At 37.9% G+C, this 25,965-nt stretch overlaps 1 protein-coding gene across 1 annotated transcript in view; it reads right to left on the bottom strand.

Moving 5' to 3' along the window:
• The window catches only part of MROH9 (maestro heat like repeat family member 9), a 135,165-nt gene that overhangs the window by 32,845 nt on the left and 76,355 nt on the right, over nucleotides 1–25,965 (bottom strand). Inside the window, exons 7-10 of the mRNA XM_061159770.1 lie at nucleotides 24,966–25,101; nucleotides 22,287–22,411; nucleotides 18,926–19,075; nucleotides 2,268–2,422 (exon numbers count right to left, since the gene is read on the bottom strand). Of these exons, the coding sequence (XP_061015753.1) occupies nucleotides 2,268–2,422; nucleotides 18,926–19,075; nucleotides 22,287–22,411; nucleotides 24,966–25,101 (566 nt within the window). The remainder of the gene's footprint in view (nucleotides 1–2,267; nucleotides 2,423–18,925; nucleotides 19,076–22,286; nucleotides 22,412–24,965; nucleotides 25,102–25,965) is intronic.

Genomic DNA, 25,965 nt, shown 5'->3' with positions numbered 1-25,965 from the left:
TTTTAATTTCATGGTTGGATTCACCATCTGCAGTGATTTTGGAGCCCAAAAAAACAAAGTCTGACACTGTTTCCACTGTTTCTGCACCTACTTCCCATGAAGTGATGGGACCAGATGCCATGATCTTAGTTTTCTGAATGCTGAGCTTTAAGCCAACTTTTTCACTCTCCTCTTTCACTTTCAAGAGGCTTTTTAGTTTCTCTTCACTTTCTGCCATAAAGGTGGTGTCATCTGAATATCTGAGGTTATTGATATTTCTCCCAGCAATCTTGATTCCAGCTTGTGCTTCTTCCAGCCCAGTGTTTCTCATGATGTACTCTGCATATAAGTTAAATAAGCAGGGTGACAATATACAGCCTTGACATACTGCTTTTCCTATTTGGAACCAGTCTGTTGTTCCATGTCCAGTTCTAACTGTTGCTTCCTGACCTGCATATAGTTTTCTCAAGAGGCTAATATAGGTTTCTCAAGAGGCTAATATAGGTTTCTCAAAAGGCTAATATGGGTTTCTCAAGAGGCTAATATTTATATTAGTTGGAGGCTAATTACTTTACAATATTGTAGTGGTTTTTACCACACATTGATATGAATCAGCCATGGATCTACATGTGTTCCCCATCCTGAACCCCGCTCCCACCTCCCTCCCCATCCCATCCCTCTGGGTCATCCCAGTGCACCAGCCCTGAGCACTTGTCTCATGCATCCAACCTGGACTGGCAATCTGTTTCACAATTGATAATCTACATGTTTCAATGCTATTCTCACAGATCATCCCACCCTCGCCTTCTCCCACAGAGTCCAAAAGTCTGTTCTATACATCTATGTCTCTTCTTCTGTCTTGCATATAGGGTTATTGTTACCATCTTTCTAAATTCCATATATATACATTAGTATACTGTATTGGTGTTTTTCTTTCTGGCTTACTTCACTCTGTATAATGGACTCCAGTTTCATCAACCTCATTAGATCTGATTCAGTATGAATTGAGAAGGTACAGAAAGCAAACATAATTAGAATTAGATGAACTTTATTAAGTAGCTCACTTACTATTGCACAAGACCTGCTGGTGACCAATTTAATAAAGTTCATCTAATTCTAATTATGTTTGCCTTCTGTACCTTCTCAATTCATACTGTTCATGATGGACTCATTGGCAGCTTTTATCTTACATTCATGTGGGTATATTCAATCTCCTCAACAAAATGCTTGAAGGCTGCGAATACTTTACACACAGTGGGTACTCAGTTCCTACCTAAATAAGAAAACACTGAGTCTTATGAATATTTTTACTTTTCAGGAATTTCCTAAGTAGTAAAATACTTTGTGAATTTAAGCTTCCTTAAAAAAATGCAATCTCTCAGTTGAAAAAAGTCAACAACAACAAGAACAACCAACAAAAAACCAATAAACTTGGTTGGCTTGTTGAAAAAAATCAACAAAATTGGTTTAGCATTTTGTTAATTTAATTGCCCTCTTATAGACATTAACTAATTTAATCCATGTAACAGCTTCACAGATAAAAAGTTTTCTCATGTCACAGATTAGGAAATTGAGGATCATGATGTTTATGAAACTTACATGATGTTACACAGGATATAAGGGTCAATTTGTTTCCAAGGCCTGAATTCTTTCCATAATGTAACTTCCTGCCTTTTACACTGTAATAGAGAAGTAATACCTTCCCTTCCAATGTATGAGCTATAGAAATGGAGTAATGTGATTTAATAAGCTCTTCTAATTTGGCTGTCAGATTCATAAAGTCACGTAGGCTCACATTAACATGTTTTCTTCTTAAATATTTCTTCTGATCCTGGATCATGAATTTCAAGTAAACAGTTAAGGGACAGGGGACTCCCAACTATACCTGGGAATTTTTTTGTTTTATTATTTTATTGGTGGGTGGAAATATCTTAGGTCTGTCCTTCATAAATGAAAAAATAAAATCTCACTATGAATTCTATCACATATGGGGAAAAAACCATTATTACTTTGAGGAGAGGTTTTTCAATGTGGGATACACAACAGAACACAATTAAAGCCTTGAATAAATAATAACAATGATCATTTCTTGATTGTCTACTGTGTGTCACATATTTTATGAAGCTATACATACTGTATATGATCTTAGTTAAGCCTTACAATCATCCCATGTGGTGTAAAACTAGACATTATCTTTCAGGAAAGAAAGAAAGGAGATCTGACCTGCCCCACTCTTTCTGACTCTCAAGACTGAGCAAACCCTGAGGAAGGAGCGTGAGGGGCCTTACTCATCTGCTGGTACTGGGTAGTCCATAAGCTGAAAGATGACTTTCTTTGGTGAAGTACGTGTCAACAAAGTGATGACCCGCAACATAGCTTCCCTCAAAATGGGAGAATCATCTCCACACAATTGCTTATAAATAGTATCCACAATTTTAGACACCTGTAAAAGCAATTTCACAGGCCAATTAGAGTCTTTTGTTCCCTAGGCACTTATAAACCAAACATTTCTTAGACATAAGAATTTAGTCCTTCTCAGAATGACCAAGGCAGCAACTAACACACAAATAAGCACCAATGGAAAGCATATTTATGTGCTTTTTTACACAATGAAATGATTATTTGCATGAGAAATTAACATGCATTTATTTTTTTCCTTGAAGTTTTTAAAACATGTAATACTGTTTATTTGATTTCAAAAACATTTAAGTACTCCAAACATACAAAAAAAATTAATAGGACATTGCAGATCATGTTTGGTACAGAAGGTTCTTGAATTTTCATCGGTGCAGTGGCTCTTGGCTTTGTTGACAATGCAGAGTTCTATGGTTTGTTTAAAAAAGTTTAAAACTACTATACTTCAGTGAAAGTCACTCAGTCGCGTCTGACTCTTTGTGAAAACCTGTGGACTATATACTCCATAGAATTCTCTAGGCCAGAATACTGGAGTGGGTAGCCTTTCCCTTCTCCAAGGGATCTTCCCAACCCAGGGATCAAACCCAGGTCTCCTGCATTGCAGACGGATTCTTTACCAGCTGAGCCACAAGGGAAGCACTTCAATGAAAAATGATCCAAAACAATTCTCATTCCAGCTGACCCTCTCCTCTCCACAGCTAATAATGGCAGTGGGATGCTATGTCACTATATACAAAAACGAGACAACCTTGGATGCCCACTTCAGTGTCCACAGGTCCGGTTCCACAGTGCATGCCCTGAACAACGGCCCCTCTGGACGGCACTGCCCAACAGCCTCCACACCAAGCAAGGACCATTAAGAGTGTATCTCGGTTGCTTTGTTCTTTTTACAAGCTATAGATATGTACAGTTGAGAACTTGGGATTTCTAGCCAATGACCATAAAGTTAACCCACCACCTTACAAATTAAAAAAAAAAAAAAAAATGCCAGGAACATCTTTAAATGCCTTGTCACACCAACAGCAAAGTGCAGAGTGAGGAGAATATGAGAGCCTTTTCATTTTAGAAACATGTGCAACTTTGATACAGTTTCCATACAGTTTTGTAGTTTGATACACCCATGGTCACTTCATGTAAACCCCTGACAATTGCTAGAGCACTTTGAGAGACTAAGATATGACCATGATCCAACTGGGTAATTAAACCTAATGAGGGCAACAGACACATCTCGTGCTTGCTGCCTCCCTGACAGTCGCCGCCTCCATGAGAGTCACTGCCTTCAAGTTTTATTGAGATCATAATTGACATAAAGCATTGTATAAGTTTAAAGCATATAGCATAATGATTTGATGTCCATACATCATGAAATGATTACCACAATAAATTTAGCATACATCCATCACGCAAAATGTAAGGAAAAGAAAAAATATTTTCTGGTGAAGAACTCTTAGAATTTACTCTCAACAAATTCCATATATAATATACAGCAGTGTTAATTACATTTATCATGATGTGCCTTATATCCCTAGTACTTATTTATCTTCTAACTGGAAATTACCCCTCCCACCAGCCTCTGGCAAGCCACAAATCCTATCTCCTTTTCTATGAATTTAATTTGTTTTGAAATATAATTGACCTACAACACTTCCTTAGTTCTTGGCATACAACATAGTGATTCCATATTTCTATATGTTATAAAATGTTCACCATATAAATTTCTCGTCTGTCATTGTGTGAAGATATTACCTTATTCTTGGCTATGTTTGCCACACTGTAACTTTCATCCTCATTACTTACTAGAGTCTATGTCTCCAGGTGAGTCCAAGTTGCCTCCTGTCTCTCTAGGAGGCTCTCCAAGATCAGTGTGTTTGATCCACGGTCTTTCTCAATTACTGCTTCTGCCCTGGGTCTTCGAGCATATGAGTTTTACCGTGTATGCTTTAAAAGTGAAGTCTTTTTTTCTTACAGCCCTCTGACTCTCCTGAAAGCAAGGCTCAGAGGCCTTCAAAATCAGATATTCTGGGGGTTCATCTTTCTGGTGCAGGACCCCCAGGCTGGGTAGCCCAATGTGGAGTTTAGATGCCTTACTTCTTGGGCAGAACCTCTGAAATTGTGATTCTCCTCTGCTTCATGGGTCTCCGACCTGGGGGTATAGATATTGACTGTATAGTGTCTCTGCACTTCCTGCCCATCTTATTGTGCTTCCTTCTTTAGTTCTTTAGTTGTAGATTTGTTTTTCTGCTAGTTTCCTAGTCTTTCTCATCAATAGTTGCTCTGTAAATAATTGCAATTTTGGTGTGCCTTTTTGAGCTCAGGGCCCTCCTATTCTACCATTCTGGCAGCCTCCCAGTCTATGCATTTATGGGTAATAGGAGAAAAGCCATTTTTAAAGAAAGGTTTATTTTGGTTGGGTAGACTTTATTAGGTAAAGCGTATAAGCTCAATTCAGAAAGCATATGTATAACTTGAGTCCTTTAAAAAGCAAGTCAAGATAATGGAATAGAATAATAATGGAACAATACACTTCCAAAGACATTTTGACAGTTAAAGAAGACATGCATCTGTTTTTTGAAGAAATGAACTATGTGTTAGTGTAATGGCCTAGAATGGTAAACAATGAGTTATAATCTTGCAAGTTCTCTTTATAGGCTTTGTGTTAGTTTTATTTTTCCCATTTTCATTCACCTTTTTCTCTTGTTTTATGGCTTTACCTTTTTTAAAAGCATTATTGAAATATAGTTGATTTGCAATGTTGTGTTAGTTTATATACATGGGCTTCCCTGTTAGCTCAGCTGGTAAAGAATCCATCTGCAATTCAGGAAACCCTGGTTCAATTCCTGGGTTGGGAAGATCCCCTGGAGAAGGGAAAGTCTACCCACTCCAGTATTCTGGCCTAGAGAATTCCATGGACTGTATAGTCCATGGGGTCACAAAGAGTCGGACACGACTGAGCGACTTTCACTTTCACTTTATATGTTATTTATCTTTGTTATCTGGCTTACTTCACTTAGTGTGATAATCTCTAGGTCCATCCATATCACTGCAAATGGCATTGTTTCATTTTTTTTTTTTTAATGGCTGAATAATCTGATGGTAGCTCTATTTTTAGCCTTTTAGGGAATCTCTATACTGTTCTCCATGCTGGTTGTACCAATTTACATTCCCAACAATGGAGAAGGGTTCCTCTTTCTCCACACCCTCTCCAAATTGATTATTTGTAGACTATTTGATGATGGCCATTCTGACAGGTGTGAGGTGTTATCTTATTATAGTTTTCATTTGCATTTCTCTAATAGTGATATTAAGCATCATTCCATGTACTTTTTTTGATTGGGTTACTTGTTTTCTTGTATTGAATTGTATGAGCTGTTTGTATAGTTTGGAAATGAATCTCTTGTTGGTTGTATCATCTGCAAATGTTTTCTCCCATTATATAGGTTGCATTTTGTTCTGCTTATGGTTTCCTTTGCTGTGCAAAAGCTTTTAAGTTTAATTAGGTCCCATTTGTCTATTTTTGTTTTTATTTCCGTTTTTACATTATATACATTTTTATTTTTAGTGTATAGTATTATGCCATCTAGGAGATGGATCCAAAAAGATATTGTTGAGATTTACATAAAGAATGTTCTGCCTATGTTTTTCTCTAGTATTTTTATAGTATCTGGTCTTACATTTAAGTCTTTAATCCATTTTGAGTTTATTTTTAATATATGGTGTTAGAAATGTTCTAATATTATTATTTTACATGTAGCTGTTCAATTTTCTGAGCACAACTTGAAGAGATTGTCTTTTCTCCATTGTGTATTATTTTCTTTGTTGTAGATTCATTGACCGTAGGTGTGTGGGATCATTTCTGGGCTTTCTGTGTTGTTCCATTGATCTATGTATCTGTTTCTGTTGCCAGTACCATACTATTTTGATTACTGTAGTTTTGTAATATAGTTTGAAGTAAAGACGTGTGATTCCTTTAGGTCCATTCTTCTTTCTCCAGATTGTTTTGGGTATGTGGGGGTCTTTTGTGTTTCCATATAAATTTAAAAATTTTTTGTTCTAGTTCTGAGAAAAATGCCATCGGTAATTTGATAGAGACTCCATTGGATGTGTACACTGTTTTGGGTAGTCTACTCATTTTTGTGAAAAGTGTATTTATTTATTTTTGGCTATATTATGTCTTTGTTACTGCATGTGGGGCTCTAATTGTGCTGAGCAGGGGCTACACTTCATTGCAGTGCATGGACTTCTTACTGTAGTGGTTTCTCTTGTGTGGAGGGTGGGCTGTAAAAGCATGGGTTCTAGAGTACAGGTTCAGAGAGTTGTGGTGCATGGGCTTAATTGTGCCACATGTGGGATCTTTCTGGACCAGGGATCATAACCGTGTCCCCTTCATTGGCAGGTATATTTTGAACCACTGGACCACCAAAGAAGTCTCAACCTAGTGTTTTAACAATACTGCTCCAATACAAGAATGTGGTATAGCTTTCCTTCCCTTTGTGTCATCTTCAGTTTTAACACCAACATCTTAAAGTTTTTCTACATAGGTCTTTTGCCTCCCTATATTTAGTTCAGTTCAGTTCAGTTGCTTTCTACATAGGTCTTTTCTGCATAGGTCTTTTGCCTCCCTATATTTAGTTCAGTTCAGTTCAGTTGCTCAGTCATGTCTGACTCTTTGCGACCTCATAGATAGCAGCATGCCAGTCTTCCCTGTCCATCACCAATCTCGGAGCTTACTCAAACTCATGTCCATCGAGTCAGTGATGCCATTAAACCGTCTCATCCCCTGTCATCCCCTTCTCCTCCTGCCTTCATCTTGCCCAGCATCAGGGTCTTTTCCAATGAGTCAATACTTTGCATCCGGTGGCCAAAGTATTGGAGTTTCAGCTTCAGCATCAGTCCTTCCAATGAACACCCAGGACTGATCTGCTTTAGGATGGACTGGTTGGATCTCCTTGCAGTCCAAGGGACTCTCAGGAGTCTTCTCCAGCACCACAGTTCAAAAGCATCAATTCTTCGGCACTCAGGTTTCTTTATAGTCCAACTCTCGGTATTCCTATCTCTTGAAGAATTTTCCACAGTTTGTTGTGATCCACACAGTCAAAGGCTTTGGTGTAGTCAATAAAACAGAAGTATATGTTTTCCTGGAACTCTCTTGTTTTTTTTTTTGATGATCAAACGGATGTTGGCAGTTTGATCTCTGGTTCCTCTGCCTTTTCTAAATTCAGATTGAAGTTCACTGAATCCATCTGGAAGTTCACTGTTCATGTATTATTGAAGCCTGGCTTGGAGAATTTTGAGCATTACTTTGTTAGCATGTAAGTTGAGTGCAATTGTGTGGTAGTTTGACCATTCTTTGGAATTGTCTTTCTTTGGGATTGGAAGGAAAACTGAGCTTTTCCAGTCCTGTGGCCACTGCTGAGTTTTCCAAATTTGCTGGCATATTGAGTACAGCACTTTCACGGCATCATCTTTTAGGATTTGAAATAGCTCAAGTGGAATTCCGTCGCCTCCACTTGCTTTGTTTGTAGTGATGCTTCCTAAGGCCTGCTTGACTTCTCATTCCAAGATGTCTGGCTGTAAGTGAGTGATCACATCTTCATGGTTATCAGGGTCGTGAAGATCTTTTTTGTACAGTTCTTCTGTGTATTTTTGCCCCCTCTTCTTAATATCTTCTGCTTCTGTTAGGTCCATACCATTTCCGTCCTTTATTGAGCCCATCTTTGCATGGAATGTTCCCTTGATATCTCTAATTTTCTTGAAGAGATCTCTAGTCTTTCCCATTCTGTTGTTTTTCTCTATTTCTTTGCACTGATGACTGAGGAAGGCTTTCTTATCTCTCCTTGCTATTCTTTGGAACTCTGCATTCAAATGGGTATATCTTTCCTTTTCTCCTTTGCCTTTTACTTCTCTTCTTTTCACAGCTATTTGTAAGACTTCTTCAGATAACCATTTTGCCTTTTTACATTTCTTTTTCTTGGGGATGGTCTTGATCACTGTCTCCTGTACAATGTCATGAACCTCTGTCCATAGGTCTTCAGGCACTCTATCAGATCGAATTCCTTGAATCTATTTTTCACTTCCACTGTATAATCATTAGGGATTTCATTTAGATCATACCTGAATGGTCTAGTGGTTTTCCCTACTTTCTTCAATTTAAGTCTGAGTTTGGCAATAAGGAGTTCATGATCTGAGCCACAGTCAGCTCTTGGTCTTGTTTTTGATGACTGTATAGAGCTTCTCCGTCTTTGGCTGCAAAGAATATAATCAATCTGATTTCAGTGTTGACCATCGGGTGATGTCCATGTGTAGAATCTTCTCTTGTGTTTTTGGAAGAGTGTGTTTGCTATGACCAGTGCATTCTCTTGACAAAACGCTATTAGACTTTGCCCTGCTTTGTTTTGTACGCCAAGGCCAAATTTGCCTGTTATTCCAGGTATCTCTTGACTTCCTACTTTTGAATTCCAGTCCCCCACAATGTAAAGGACATCTTTTTTTGGGTGTTAGTCCTAGAAGGTCTTGTAGGTCTTCAGCTTCTTCAGCATTACTGGTCAGGGCATAGACTTGGATTACCGTGATATTGAATGGTTTCCCTGGAAACAAAAAGAGATCATTGTCGTTTTTGAGACTGTATCCAAGTACTGCATTTTGTACTCTTTTGTTTACTATCATGGTGACTCCATTTCTTCTAAGGGAGTCTTGCCCACAGTAGTAGATTTAATGGTCATTTGAGTTAAATTCACACATTCCAGTTCATTTTAGTTCACTGATTCCTAAAATGTTGATGTTCACTCTTGCCAGCTCCTGTTTGACCACTTCCAATTTGCCTTGATTCATGGACCTAACATTCCAGGTTCCTATACAAGATTGCTCTTTATAGCATCGAGCTTTGCTTCCAACACCAGTCACATCCACAACTGGGTGTTGTCTTTGCTTTGACTCCGTCTCTTCATTCTTTCTGGATTTACTTCTCCACTGATCTCCCCTAGCATACTGGACACCTACCGACTTGTGGAGCTCTTCTTTCAACGTCCTGTCTTTTGCCTTCTAATGCTGTTCATGGGGTTCCGAAGGCAAGAATGCTGAAGTGGTTTGCCATTCCTTTCTCCTGTGGACCATGTTACATAGGTTTATTTTATTCTTTTTGATGTGATGGTAAATGTGATTGTTTCCTTGATTTCTTTTTCTAATCTTTTATGGTTAGTTTATAGAAATGCAACATAGTTCTCCATATTAATTTTTCATCCTGCAACTTTACCGAATTCATTGATGAGTTTTAGTAGTTTTCTGGTAGCATCTTAAGGATTTTCAATGTATAGTATTACATCATCTGCAAACACTAACAGTTTTACTTCTTCCTTTCCAATTGGATTCCCTTTATTTGTTTTTCTTCTCTGATTACTGTGAATAGGACTTCCGAAACTATGTTTAATGAAAGTGGTGTTTAACTGTCTTGTTACTGCTCTTAGAGGAAATGCCTTCAACTTTTCACCATTGAGTATTACGTTAGATGTGGGTTTGTCATATATGGTCTTTATTATGTTGAGGTATGTTCCCTCTGTGCCCACTCTCTGAAGAGTTTTTATCATAAATGGATGTTGAATTTTATCAAAAGATTTTTCTGCATCTGTTGTAATGATCATATGGATTTGTTCTTCAATTTTTAATATGTTATATCACACTATGATTGATTTGCAGATTTTGTAAAATCCTTGCATCTGTTGGGTAAATCCCACTTGACCATGGTATATGATCCTTTTAGTGTATTTTTGGATTTGGTTTGCTAACATTTTGTTGAGGATCTTTATGTCTATGATCATCTGTGATATTGGTGTGTAATTTTCTTTTTTGTGGTAATTTTGTCTGGTTTTGGTATCAGGGTGATGATGGCATCATAGAATTAGTTCCGAAGTATTCCTTCCTCTGCAATTTTTGGGAACAGTTTTAGTAGTATAGATGTTTAGTGTAGATGTTAGCAGCATAGATGTTTAGTATAGTATAGATGTTTTCTCTAAATATTTGGTAGAATTTGCCTGTGAAGCCACCCATTCTGGAACTTTTGCTTGTTGGGAATTTTAAAATCACAGTTTAAATTTCAGAACTTGCTATTAGTCTGTTCATATTTTCTATTTCTTCCTGGTTCAGTCTTGGGGAATTGTACCTTTCTGAGAGTTTGTCCATTTCTTCTATATTGTCCATTTTTGGGGTGTATAGTTGCTTCTAGAAGTAGTATGATCCTTTGTTATTCTGTTTTGTCCATTGTAACTTTTCCATTTTCATTTCTAGTTTTATTGATTTGGGTCCTCTCCTTTTTTTTTTTTTTTTTTTCTTTATGAGTCTGGCTAAAGGTTTATCACTTTTTGAAATATTTTCAAAGAACCATCTTTTATTTTTATTCATCTTTTCTTTCCTTGGTCTTTATTTCATTTATTTCTCCTCTGATCTTTATGAGTTCTTTTCTCCTACTAACTCTGAAATTTTTGGTTATTTCTCTAGTTGCTTAGGTGTAAGTTAGGCTGTTTATCTGGGATTTTTCTTGTTTTTTGATAAGCTTGTATCACTTTAACTTAGGTCTTACAACTGCTTCTGCTGCATCCTATGGGTTTTAGATCATTGTTTTAATTTCCATTTGTTTCTAGGTATTTATTTCCTCTTTGATTTCCTTAGTGATCCATTGGTTGTTTAGTAGCATATTGTTTAGCTTCCATGTGTTTGTGCTTTTTAGTTTTTCCCTTATAGTTGATTTCTAATCACATAGTGTTGTAGTTGGAAAAGATGTTTGATGTGATTTCAATTTTATGAATTTAATGAGGCTTGCTTTGTGGCCCAGATCTATCCTGGAGACTGTTCTATGTGCTCATGAAAAGAATGTGTATTCTGCTGCTTTCAGATGGAATGTTCCATCTGAATATCAATTCAGTCTATCTAGTCTATGTGTCACCTGTATTTCTTTACTGATTTTTTTGTCTGGATGATCTGTCCATTGATGTAAGTGGGATGTTAAATTTTCCTACTATGATTGTGTTATTGTTATTTTCTCCTTTTGTGTTTGATGATGTTTGTCTGATATATTGAGGTGCTCTTATGATGGGGGGACATAGAAATTTACAACTGTTATTTCTATTCCTTGGATTGATCCCTTAATCATTCTGTAGTGTCCTTTTTTGTCTCAGATAACAGGCTTTATATTAAAGTCTATTTTGTCTGATAAATATTGTTACTTCAGCTCTCTTTTGATTTCTATTTGCATGGAATATCTTTTTCTATCACCTCACTTTTGTCTGTATATGTATCTAGATCTTAAGTAGGTCTTTTGTAGGCTGCATATATATGGGTCCTACTTTTGTATCCATTCAGCCAATCTATGTCTTTTGGTTGGAGCATTTATTCCATTTATATTTAAGGTAATTATCAATATGTGGGTTCTTATTGCCATTTTGTTAATAGTTTTGGATTTGTTTTTGTAGATATTTTCCTCCCTTTCTTTTTTTGTGATTTAATGACTATCTTTAGTGTTGTGTTTGGATACCTTTTTTGTGTGTATAACCATTACAAATTTTTGATTTGCGGTTACCATGTTATTTGGAATAGTAGTCTATATATATGTGCATGATTATTTTAAGTTCCTGATCTCTTAATTTCAAATGCATTTTTATTATCCTGCATTTGTACTCTTCTTCTCTCATGATTACTGATTTTGATGTCATGTTTGTATGTGGATAATTTCCTACATTTACTGTTGTTTGCCTTTACTGGTGAGCTACCACTTTCATAATTTTTTTGTTTCTACTTGTAGTCTCTTTTTTTCCATTTTGAGAAGCTTCTTTAGCATTTACTGTAAATCTGGTTTGGTGGTGCTGATTTCTCATAGCTTTTGCTTGTACGTAAGTTCAGTTCAGTTCAGTTGCTCAGGTGTGTCCAACTCTTCGCGACCCCATGAATCGCAGCACGCCAGGCCTCCCTGTCCATCACAAACTCCCGGAGTTTACTCAAACTCATGCCCATCGAGTCGGTGATGCCATCCAGACATCTCATCCTCTGTCGTCCCCTTCTCCTCCTGCCCCCAATCCCTCCCAGCATCAGGGTCTTTACCAATGAGTCAGCTCTTCGCATAAGGTGGCCAAAGTATTGGAGTTTCAACTTCAGCATCAGTCCTTCCAATGAACACCCAGGACTGATCTCCTTTAGGATGGACTGGTTGGATCTCCTTGCAGTCCAAGGGACTCTCAAGAGTCTTCTCCAACACCACAGTTCAAAAGCATCAATTTTTCGGCACTCAGCCTTCTTCACAGTCCAACTCTCACATCCATACATGACCACTGGAAAAACCATAGCCTTGACTAGACGGACCTTTGTTGGCAATGTAATGTCTCTGCTTTTGAATATGCTATCTAGGTTGGTGATAACTTTCCTTCCAAGGAGTAAGTATCTTTTAATTTCATGGCTGCGACCACCATCTGCAGTGATTTTGGAGCCCCCAAAAATAAAGTCTGACACTGTTTCCACTGTCTCCCCATCTATTTCCCATGAGGTGATGGGACCAGATGCCATGATCTTAGTTTTCTGAATGTTAAGCTTTAGGCCAACTTTTTCACTCTCCTCTTTCACTTTCATCAAGAGGCTTTTTAGTGCCTCTTCACTTTCTGCCATAAGGGTGGTGTCATCTGAATATCTGAGGTTATTGATATTTCTCCCACAATCTTGATTCCAGCTTGTGCTTCTTCCAGCCCAGCGTTTCTCATGATATACTCTGCATATAAGTTAAATAAGCAGGGTGACAATATACAGCCTTGACATACTGCTTTTCCTATTTGGAACCAGTCTGTTATTCCATGTCCAGTTCTAGTTGTTGCTTCCTGACCTGCATACAGGTTTCTCAAGAGGCAGGTCAGGTGGTCTGGTAGGCCCATCTCCTTTAGAATTTTCCACAGTTTATTGTGACCCACACAGCCGAAGGCTTTGGTGTAGTCAATAAAGCAGAAACAGATGTTTTTCTGGAACTCTCTTGCTTTTTCGATGATCCAGTGGATGTTGGCAATTTGATCTCTGGTTCCTCTGCCTTTTCTAAAACCAGCTTGAACATCTGGAAGTTCTCAGTTCATGCTGAAGGCTGGCTTGGAGAATTTTGAGCATTACTTTACTAGCGTGTGAGATGAGTGCAATTGTGCAGTAGTTTGATCATTCTTTGGCATTGCCTTTCTTAGGGATTGGAATGAAAATGGATTGTATGTAAAACTTTTGATTTATCTATCAAATCTGAATGAGATCATTTCTCTTTTATCACTTTAAATATATTATGCCACTCCCTCTTGGTCTGCAGTTTCTGCTAACAAATCAACTCTTTGGGATTTCTTTGTTATGTTATTTGTTGCTTTTTCTGTGTTGCTTTTAATGTTTTCTCTGTTTTTTGTTTTTTTTTTCCCTTTTCCCTGTACTTCTTTTTTTTTTTTTTAATTATTATCTTATTTTTTTTTTATTAGTTGGAGGCTAATTACTTCACAACATTTCAGTGGGTTTTGTCATACATTGATATGAATCAGCCATAGATTTACACGCATTCCCCATCCCGATCCCCCCTCCCACCTCCCTCTCCACTCTGTTTTTAATTTTTGTCAATTTGATTACAATGTGTCTCTGTGTGTTCTTGCTTAGGTTAGTGCCGTATGGGATTCTCTGTGCTTCTTGAATTTAGGTGATTGTTTCCTTTCTTGTGTCAGGGACATTTTCAGCTGTTATCTCTTCAAATATTCTCTCAGCTTCTTTCTCTCCCTGTTCTACTTCTGGGACATCTATAATGTGAATGTTGGTGTCTCTTAAACTGTCCTCACTCCTTTTCATTCTATTTTCTTTATTCTGCTCTGTAGCAGTAATTTCCAATACTCTGTCTTCCAACTCACTGATTCATTCTTCTGTCTCACATATTTTGCCATTAATTCCTTTGAGTGTATTTTTCATTTCAGTTATTGTATTCTTGAAACCCAAGTTGTATACATACACACACATACACAAGTGCACATGAAGTGAAGTGAAAGTCACTCAGTTGTGTCTGACTCTTTGTAGCCCCATGGACTGTGGCCCACCAGGCTCCTTTGTCCATGAAATTATCCAGGCAAGAATACTGGAGTGGGCAGGCTTTCCTTTTCCAGGGGATCTTCCTAACCTAGGAATTGAACTCTGGTCTCCCACATTGCAGGTGGATTATTTACTGTTTGAGCCAGCAGGGATGCCCAAAGAAAGCTGAGCACTGAAGAACTGATGCTTTTGAACTGTGTTGTTGGAGAAGACTATTGAGAGTCCCCTGGGCTGCCAGGAGATCAAACCAGTCAATCCTAAAGGAAATCAGTCCTGAATATTCATTGGAAAGACTGATGCTGAAACTGGAGCTCCAATAGTTTGGCCACCTGATGTCAAGAACTGACTCATTAAAAAAGATCCTGATGCTGGACAAGATTGAAGGCAGGAGCAGAAGGGGATGACAGAGGATGAGATGGTTGGATGGCATCACTGACTTGATGGACCTGAGTTTGAACATACACCGGGAGTTGGTCATGGATAGGGAAGCCTGGCGTGCTGCAGTCCATGGGGTGGCAAAGAGTCTGACACAACTGAGTGACTGAACTGAACTAAACTGAGTGTATTCTTGATAAAAACTTCTTGTAACTTCTTGTTCTGTGAATCCATTCTTTTCCCAAGTTCTTGAATCATCTTTATGTTCATTACTCTGAACTCCTTTCTTGGATAGATTGCCTTTTTCCACTTCATTTCACTTAGTTGTCCTTCTGAAGTTTTATCTTGTCCCTTTGTCTGGAGCATTTCTTTGCCATCTATTTCTCAGTCTTTTTTCTAAATTTCTATTTGTCTTTTTATGCATGTAGCAGATTAGTTATGTATGTTTCTTAACCTTGGAGAAGTGGCCCTCTGTAGGGGATGTCCTATGTATCACAGCAGTACATTTCCCTCTTATTACCCAGTGGCCAGGAACTAACTGTTTCTGGGTAGTTTCTGACCTGTGTTTGCACATTCAGTTCTGCAGGCTGTGGAATTATGATTTTCTTACTCTAGTGTCTTCCCCCTGGTGGGGGAGGCTGGATTAGAGGCTTGTGCTGGCTTCCTGGAGGGAGGAGTAGGTGCCTGCCCTCTGGTGGGTTGAAATGGGTCATGGTTCTCTTGTGGACAGGGACATGTCAAGGGACGTATCTGTTGGTGGCTGTGGGCTCAGGAAGTCTTTAGGCAGCCTGTCTGCTGATGGGTGTGGCTGTGTTCCCACTCTGTTGTTTGACCTGAAAAACCCAGCACTGAAGCCTACAGGCTGTTGCTTGGGCCCAGGTCTTGGTGCCAGAGACCCAAACAAGATATTTCACTCATGTAGATGAACACTCCCCAGTATGTCCACCACCACCTTTTATGACCCCAGAGAGAGCCAAAGCTTCTCCTTGCCTCCTTGGGAAACCCTCCCAGACCAGCAGGTAGTTCTAGCCCAGGCTTCTATAAAATAACTGCTTTTATCCTGGATCCTGTTAAACACAAAAAGTTGTGTGTGCCTTCCAAGAGAGATGTCTCTGTTTCTCTTAGTCTTGCAGACCTCCTGCAGTCAAGTCTTACTGATCTTCAAAGACAACTACTCTGAAGACTCCTTCCCCTAATGCTGGTCCCATAAGCTGGGGAGCCTGGCATGAGACTCAGAGCTCTCACTTCTGGGAGAACTTCTGTGACATTATTATTTTCTGGTTTGTGGGTTACCCACCTGAGTGGTATGGGATTTGATTATATCAGTACTGTGCCCCTCCTACTGTTTCATTGTGGTTTCTTTGTGTCTTTGATGTAGAGTATCTTTTTTGGTAGGTTCCAGTCCTTTTTGCCAATGGTTGTTCAGCAGCTAGTTGTGATTTTGGTGCATTAGTGAGAAGAGGCAAACTCAGGTCCCTCTACTCCACCATCTTGTCTCCAACCCCTGTTCACTTTTAAATGAGAGTTTTAGCTAGACCTGGAATTCTTCTCAAACCAAGGGTTGTATATTCAACATCAAGCTTAATCTACCCAGAGCACCTCGCTTCTGATTTCACTAATGCTTCTCAGAGGCTATAAGCTGAAAAGTTGGTTGATATAAATTTACATTCCATTGAAGTTTCCTTGTGTACAATTGAATTATCTGTGTATAACCCTTTACTCTGGGGCTTCCCTGGCAGCTCAACAGTGAAGAATCCACCTGCAATGCAGGAGTCTCAGGAGACACAGGTTCAATCCTGGGGTTGGGAAGATCCCCTGGAGGAGGGCATGGCAACTCACTCCAGTATAATTGCCTGGAGAATCCCATGGACAGAGGAGCCCAGCAGGCTACAATCCATAGGATTGCAGGGTTGGAATTGACTGAAGCAACTTAGCATACATTCAACCCTTTACTCTAAACAAGTGTTTACTGTAAAATATTCATCCTACCAAGGTGGACATGAGATGGAAGACATAAACCATTGTTCTCCACAGATTTCTTAACTATTAGGTTTGGAGCTTTTTTTTCTCATCCTCCCCCTACTACTATAAATTCAGCATGCCCCTAAAACAAGGCAGCCGTGTTACTGTATGTTCAATTGTAGAAAAGATGATTTTCTTCAATCCTCAAGGAAGGATATGTTGGATTAGATTTATTTAGAAATTGTAAGCCCACAAACTATATTTGAAATTTAGGAGATTTTCAGGAAATTTTTAATGTGATTTTCCCTTATAACTGACTTTAGAACCTAGCCCTGTTCAAGGCAAGAATCCACTGTATTCACTAGTTCAATTGTTTGTGGGAGCTGGGGAAATATGTTGCTAAACCCCAGTTTGTTCATTTTTTCTCCCTAGTTAATGGTTTTTATAGAACAGGCTGGTTTTACACATCTAGTTTTCTATTTGGCTTCTCTCCCTCTCTACAACCTGATATGGCTTTACCTAGATTCCTTTCCTCACTGCATGAGAGGAGAACTTTATTTTGTTAAGGAAATGACTGTTGCCCTCAAGCTTTCCCTTTTGCACTGCTTGCCTTTTGGAATGTTCCTGACTATATTGGCATGGGAGTTTGTAAGAAGCATTACTTCCTTTTTCCTGCTGTCTGCATTTGTGTGCAAGCACTCAGTTTATCTATGATCACGTAACACTGCTATGTCAAGAGCGGGAACTGGGAGTTCAGCCCTTATGTCTCCATCAGAGCTGGTTTAATGGGCATATGACCTATGCATTTGCATAAGGCCCCACATACTGAAGGTCCTTCAGTTTGTTTAAACTTCTGCTGTCACTAATATTGAATTTTTAATAAGTTTTTCCTTTAGCTTGTGTTTTTTAATGAAGTCCCAAAGGACAATGGAGCCTGTGTGTACATGGAGGAGATAAGTACATTATGTGAGTCAGTGAAAGTCGCTCAGTCATGTCTGACTCTGCAACCCCATGGACTATACAGTTCATGGAATTCTCCAACCCAGAATACTGAAGTGGGTAGCCGTTGCCTTCTCCAGGAATCTTCCCAACCCAGGGATCAAACCCAGGTCTCCCGCATTGCAGGTGGATTCTTTACCAGCTGAGCCACCAGATGGGCCCGAGAATGTGAGTCAGTAGCCCCTTTCAGAGGTAGCATTCACAATGCCCTGAGTCCATAGAATTCCAGTGACTACATTAATGTGTAGGGCTTCAGGGGGAAATCAAAACAGGTATAAGATAAGCATTTATTGATGCTTCAATCAATTAGGCTGAAAATGACAACACAGAAGAAAGAGAAAGACGTGGCAATCCATAAATTGTTTTCCTTCCAATCTTTCCTTATTTATGAGTAAGATGGTGATAGAGTGTTAAAGAATGTGTGAATGACAAGAAGTTGAATAAAGACAATTAAGTTAGTTTTGTGTAGTGTTTATAACTCTTTCGGTAAGAATAAAATGCATATGCATGCATAAGCTATGAAATAGGAATTGTAGTATTTGTTACGTTGTGTGGTCTTATATTTGCATCTATAACTGGCATTGCACAATATAAAGGTGGACTGCAGAATTCATCCTAAATTTTAAAATTTTAGTTTGTTTTTTTTTTTAAATTAGAAAATAACACCATGATAAATTGAGGAGGGGTAGCTTCATATGTTTGTACATTTAATACTACTTTTTTCTATGTTTTGAATAAGAAGTCCTACATTTTAGTTTGCACTGGGACCCACAAATATGTGGCCAGCCCTACAGCAAACTGAAGGTTCTTAAAACTTTCCTTAATGGTTACACAGAGTATTTCAATTATAGTTGTACTATTTCAGTGTTGTTAATGTATTTCTTTAAAATTCGAAGCAAGTATAGCAAAATGTTACAATTTGGTATGATTGGTGGTTGGATGTTCATTACACTAGTTTTGAAACTTTTCTGTATGCTTGAACTATTTCACACAAAAACCTTCATTCAATTGAAGTGACATAATGAACAATGGTAAGAAATATATATGAAAAGAAGTAGACATATAACAAAGGCAGAAAAAGCCCATTAGAGAATGTACTCTGCACTCTTCCACTCATTGTGAAATATCTTACCATGGTGACCTTATGGGCATTGCATTCCAGAGTCAATTTCAGTATGGTTGCTGCCTCAGAAGCAGTTGTTTGATCAGGTACAGAGAGTTTCATCAGGAGACTCCACACAAAGTCAGTCAGCAAGGGTGGCAATAAGGTTTTTCCTACACTCTGAAACCAAAAAGAAGAATCATGATCTCAGACTTTACTTGTATCAACAAATAAAGACAGCTACATGATTTTTGTGGGTCTTAGGTAACTTTGCTGTTGTCAGCCTCTTCCTCCATTAAACATATTAAAAATTATACTTTACATTGTGTTAGTATTAAGATGACTGTCATTCAAACTTAATCATATTTATTTTTCATCTTATTTTTAAAGCAATTAAAACATTTTCATCTGAATAAGTCAGCTCTGGGGCAAGCCAGGGAGAAGTGGAAAACCATGGCATTAAAATTTAGAGCAACTATAAAATATTGATTTAACCCCATTTCAGCTATTCAAATACTAAAAACTATTGTGAAGTTCTTCAGCTTTGGAAATACACTTGTTCAGATCCAAAACAAGCATGATTTGTAGAAGACGAAGGAAAGGATAGGATAAGAAAGGAAGGTCCATTGAAGGGTGTGAATTTTTCTCTTTTTCAGAGAAGCATCAAGAAGTGGAAAGAGAAAAAAGGGCACATATGTCTATGATTGAGACAAACAACTGCAATTCAAACAATCTCTTTTTAAAGTTGGAGGAACATCCATGGACCATAAAATGCGAACAGAATCACAGTACTATGTATCTCTCAGTTAAGAAAGATGAATGAACCACATTTTCTCCCTTTCTAAATGTATATGTATATATACAAAACTTCTTTTGTGTGTGTGTGTGTGTGTGTATGCAATTCTCTGAAATATAAAAATATTCAATATTGCCAATACCAGCTTTTCAGCATCCCCATTAAAGGAATGGAGCATACATCTTTCTGGTCAGTAGGGAAGGACTGAGGTCTAATTGAAAATTGATGACCACCAGGCTCCCTCCTACTGAGCAGACAGGTGAGGTATAGTATTTTTGGAAAGCTATGATAGATAAAGGATGGTCACTAAGGCTTAGTGAGGTGAACAGAATATCATAGTTGGCTATACTTTGAGAAATCAGATTTGATTATACAAGATGTTGAGTTAAAAAAACATCATTGAAGAGGGGATATTCTTTTAGGATATTTTGTTCGGATATCCAACAAAATAGCTTAGTGTCTATTAAGAGTTGTGGAAGGAGCAATTCCTAGTGAAACTTAGAGATAGTGTTAGAAGTTTCTGTCATGTGAAGGCAGAATGGAGAAAAACAAACCTGACTCCATATTGGATCTATTCCTTTAACTCTAGCCTTTGTGCTCCATAACCTGTGATTAGAAATGCTGGCTTTGTACTTTTGTCTCAAATAGTAAAAGAGTGTTGCCTATAGCCTGAGATATACATACTAGCCCTTTCTCAATGTTCTGCCTCCCAGGCTTGACCTTTAAAGTATAACACATTTCCACTCATATAGAGGTTAAATGTTGAAGAAAAGAAAATAACAGTTGTCTTTCTGAAGGTTTATAGGAGCACTGTGACCAGACCGACCTGAATAGCTGAAGGAACAAAGGATTCCAGTACCAATAAGTTTCCAACAACCAGCCACACCTCCTCCATTTTTAATATAAAAGAAGCTTAAATTCTAAGTCCAGTAAGATGGTTCTTTGGGATACTAGTCCACCATCTTCTTGGGTTTTCTGGTTTTCCAAATATGTTGCTATTTCTTATCCCAACGCCTTGTCTGTTGATTTATTGGCCTACTGTGTGGTGAGTAGTATGAACTTGGACTCAGTAACAAAGGTATAGATATGACAGTAGAGAACATCAAATGATAGACTCCCTTATAAAATGTGATCTAGCTCTCTTAGCTGAAAACCTTGATGCATATCCTCCTATTTGCATCCTCTGGACTTTGTTGTTGCAAATGGTCCTGTTGGTTTCCTTACTACAACCTTAGATTTCCTTACGCACCTGTCCCAATCTACTTCTGAAAGTCCCTACCTCTGGATTTTTTAGCTACTGCTCTTGCACACAGCACTGTCCTAGGCCTGTTTTGATCTCACAGTTGGGAACTGAGTAATAGAGGTCATGAACACAGGACCCAGGGCACCCTCCCCAAATCCTGGATTTCTCAGTCTTATGGACATTAAAGTCAGATGAGAGGACACTAAGCTGGAAGTAGAGATAGTAAGCTTCATAAGCCACTTGAAAGAGACAGACCCTGAGGAGGCTACCAGTGCTAGGCTCACTAGCTAATCGTGGGTCTCAGGATTTCAATTCTAGGGCTCTGGAGTTAAGAATGGAAGAATATAGAAGGACTTTCTAGTAAACCTAGATGGATGCTTGGTTTCTTCATGTAAATAGAAAACTTTATAGTTAACCAGGCTTGTGACTTCTGAGAGGAAGTGGATTAAGAATAATGATTGATTTTGGAAAGATGCATCATTATGCAGATGCATATTTAAGGATATCTATGTGGTCTTTTTTATTGTATTATTTGAGATGTATTGCTTCCATATCTCCACACCCTCCTACAATTCTATCTGCCTCAGTGTAGGAGGGCAAGGCATTGCTTTATATATGTAGTTTCAGGAGATAATCTAAGACCCTTCAATTCAAGAGATAAGCTAGCCTGAAGGGCCTCTCCAGCTGGTTTTGCTGAACTGTTGATTCCTGTGTAGCTAGAAGAGCATCAGTTGGACAGCATGATTCAGGCACCTGTGCTGGATGACCTCACAAGCATATGAATAAGCATATATCAGTTTGAAGAAGGTGAAGGAGTCTATCGAGATGTAGAGTCTCATGATTTTCCCTAAGGTTGGGTCAATGTAGAAATTACTTACTTAGTGCAAAGGTTTATCACTTAAAGTTAAGAAGTTTTTAAAATTTAATAGGTTTTTTAAAATATATACCAAATTATTTTAATGTTTTCTGAGTAAATTATAATAGCATTGAAAAACCTCTTAATTGCTGACTTCACTAATTTTTCTAGAAAACCGGAAGTTTCCCATCTTTAGTAACTTATTAGCCAAACCAAAAGAAGCATAACAATTAGGAAACACTTACCTCATTTTGCTTTCTGTAAGAATTATCTAGTAAATAATGTAAATTGCTATGTTCTGGAATAATAGGCATAATTTTTATTAACAGATGAAGATAAAGAAGCCAAATACTCTATCATTTACTCTTTGCTTTACTTAATTTAATTTAAATAAAAGAGAAAAATCTATTAGTATAAATTTTGTTGAAATAAGTTGCCACTAAAAGTAATTTACACATGAAACAAAAGCTGTAGGATAAAGTGGGGGCTAAGTTACCTGAGCAATTTTACTTTTGTCTTTTTGCAAGTTCTTGGGTAGAAATTCTGTACCAGAGGAAGAAGGCTGGATACAATGATTTTCAGGCTTATCATACTTTTTATTTTTACTTTTTGCAGTACCCTCTGTTTTAAGGAAGAAAGTTTAAGATTTTCATTTGATCACTGGTTCCTTCTATAACATTGCTATTTCTAGTTTCCTCTTCCTGCCCAATTCTGGGAATGTAAAGTTTTGTGAAGGTTTAGCTCTCTGCTGAAAGTTTAGTCACATAATATATTAATATTATGACTACATTGGCCCAGAATTTATAAAGTGTTAAAAGAAACCTCTATGGAGGACATATATAATTTTAATAGGTCGACCAAGTATCAAGTACATTTCGGCCATCAAATGCATCAAATGTTTAGTGCAATGGAAGAGCTACTGCTAAGTTGGAAAATCTATTGGTAAAATAGCAGAGTTGGAGTCATTCTGCAAAAAACTGAGGGAGTGGTATAGCAACAAAGAGGAAAGCTCTCAAATAAGCTTCAGGTACAGATGTCTTTAGTTCTAGAGAAGGTAGATTTTAACTGAATTTTTGTTTGCTAACAGCTTTATAGAGATATAATCAATATGCAACATATTTAAGTGTATAATTTGGTAAGTTCTTGAAGGGAAAGACTACCCACTCCAATATTCTGGCCTAGAGAATTCTATGGACTATAGTTCACGGGGTTGCAAAGAGTCTGAGTGTATTTCAGAAAGGACATGACTGAGCGACTTCCACAAATGACTATACACACACACACACACACACACACACACATACATATATATATATATGCCCATAAAAGAATTATTGCAATAAAAAAGATTTAGTCCCTCCAGAAGTTTCCTCCTGTCCTTTCATAATTGCTCAAACCTGCTACTGGATACACACTGTAGCACTTCCTGATTCAAAGATACACACAGATCTGCATTCTTTCATTTGTATTTTCTAATTTCATGTAAGTGGAGCGATTTAGTATGTGCTGCTCTTCTGTTGCTTGGCATCTTTCATTCAGCAAAATTATTTGCAATTCATTCACATTATTGTATTTGTCAATACCTGATTGATTTCTCTGTGATGAATACTACCCCATTGTACATATATACCATCATCTATGTATTCATATGCCTCCTGGTGGACATTTGGTTGTTTCCAGTTTTTGGCTATTAAAAATAAAGATCCTGTTAACATTCATGTACAAGCCTTTGAGTAGATATTTGCTTTCATTTCTTTTAGGAATGACTGAGGAATGACTGGATCATATGGTAGATGTGTGTTTGACTTTTTAGGATACTGTCAAATTATTTTCCAAAGTTGTATCATTTCACATTTCCTCTGGTGGCTCAGATGGTAAAGAATCTCCGGCCTGTAAGGCAGGAGACCCAGGTTCAAATCTTGGGTCAGGAAGATCCCCTGGAGACAGGAATGGCTACCCACTCCAGTATACTTGCCTAGAGAATTTCATGGACAGATGAGCCTGGCTTACAGTCTGTGGGATTGCAAAAAGTCAGACACAACTGAGCAACTAACACAGATGGACTGAATGGCACTAAAGTAATTCAGGGATAATTTTTTCCTCCTGATGAGACAAAATCTGTTTGAGTAATCTATTTTATTACTTGTGAATTATGAAGTTTCAAATTCTAGCTTATAGGCATGGGCACCATTCCCAGTCTTTTGAAATTCAGTGCTTTTACCTCTTTAACCATTTTGGGTATTACCCCCTCACCCCACAAACCTCAGGTAGTTTCCTTACATAGCTAAATAGTTAAATGGACTCTGCAGATCTCTGGAGCTCTCCTTTGTTCACTCCTTTCTGGTACTCTGCCATGTGAGCTCTAGATATCTTGATCTTTCTGGATTCCCAATTCTGTCTCTTTAACTTGGGACCCTTGGGTTGCTCATTTCTGGGCTGCAGCCTAGAAACTTACTCTAGGCTGTAAACTCAATCAATTGTAGACTCTGCTTTATTTATTCATTTGTTCTCTTCTCTCAGGAATCATTGTTGTCATCTGATGTCTTTAAACAGTTTATTATGGGAGGGTAAATCTGTTCTCTGTTTAAGTACTTGGAAATAGTTTGATACCATAAGGTTTTGCTCTCATGTTTTCTTAGGCAGACCAGAGCAGCATTTATTTACATCTTGGGCTAATATTTCCCCATCACTGAAGCAAGAATTCTATTTGATGTTCCATTAGAGACAAAAATAATGCCTCTTTTTAAGAGTCCCATTGGTAGTTTTTCTTCTCTTTCTTCCCTACCTCCACCAGCATTTCTGTCCCTGCCAGTAACACCCTGACACTAATCTAAGTATGAAAGTGTAAGTCACTCAGTCATGTCCAACTCTTTGTGACCTCATGGATTATAGCCAGCCAGGCTCCTCTGTCCATGGAATTTTCCAGGCAAGAATACTGGAGTGGGTTGCCGTTTCCTTCTCCAGGTGATATTCCCGACCCAGGGATAAATATTGAAGAAGCAACTATAACATTTTAAAAATATTTCTAAAAAAGATTAAAAAATACATTTTGATAAATGGAGTTATAGATCTTGGGGCAGGATTTAGAAATCTACAGACGTAGAACCTCCTTGGAACCCACAGTAGAATAATTAGGAACAGATTCTTCGTAACCCTTAGAAAAGATGAATCTTACCGCTCTGACACTTTGCAATGCAGAGGAGGTGATACATTCCCACAAATGCCTGTTGTGTGATTGAGGGATCAGAATGAGAACACAAAAGAGAAAGCTCTGCTGCCAGGACACCCAGACATGGAGCATTAACACTTGCCTAGTGAGAACACAAAGTAGAAAAATGCATTTGCTAAGCATAGTCAGTGTTAAATGTTTGTGTCTGATCTGCACACACACACACACACACACACACACACTCAAACAGACTCTCACACACAGTCAGTCCCCTACATATGAACATACTCTGTTCTGAGAGTATGTTCATAAGTCCAAAAAATTTACCTTAGGTACAATTGGCTATAGAATACTATACTGTAATAGGTTTATAATAGTTTTCACACAAATACATTAAAAAACACAAAAAATAAAACATTTAAAATCTTACAGAACAGTAGTTTGAAAAGTACAGTAGTACAGTGAAACAGCTGGCGTATTTGCATTTGCATCTTTGAATGTTCACAACCTGAAGATTTATATGGAGGGGGCTTACTATATCTGACTATGGTTATAGTTGAGTGTCAGAGTACACAAAATATGTATTAAAATCCTTGCTCTGTTACTGAGTCTCAATTTTCTCATCTATGAAATGCATATAACAAATGCTACCTTGTAACATTATTGTGGGAATTAAGGGGGTAACATTTATGACAAAAAGGAAAGTTCCTAGCAAAGTGCTTGGAAATACTAGAGAGTCCACCTAATGTTAGTTTCTATTCCATAACGTAGGTACCTATTTGTAGGTAGCAAATTCTTAGGATACTGGGTAGGGGAGTGAATGTCCAAAACCTTTCATGCTCCTTCTCCATGTATGAAACACTTCAGATGACTCTGTGAGTCACTGGAGAAGTGTGACTTTTCTTCCTATAATTGCTCTAATTCTTTTCAGGGAAATTAATTTTTTAAAAAAACTCAGTACATTTGCTTCTGGTATCAAAGCTACTATCAGAACATTTATGTATCT

The sequence above is a fragment of the Dama dama genome, chromosome 14 (genome assembly GCF_033118175.1).
Source record: "Dama dama isolate Ldn47 chromosome 14, ASM3311817v1, whole genome shotgun sequence".
NCBI lineage: Eukaryota > Metazoa > Chordata > Mammalia > Artiodactyla > Cervidae > Dama > Dama dama.
The sequence above is the reverse complement of the archived record's forward strand: the minus strand, read 5'-3'. Positions and strand labels throughout refer to the sequence as shown.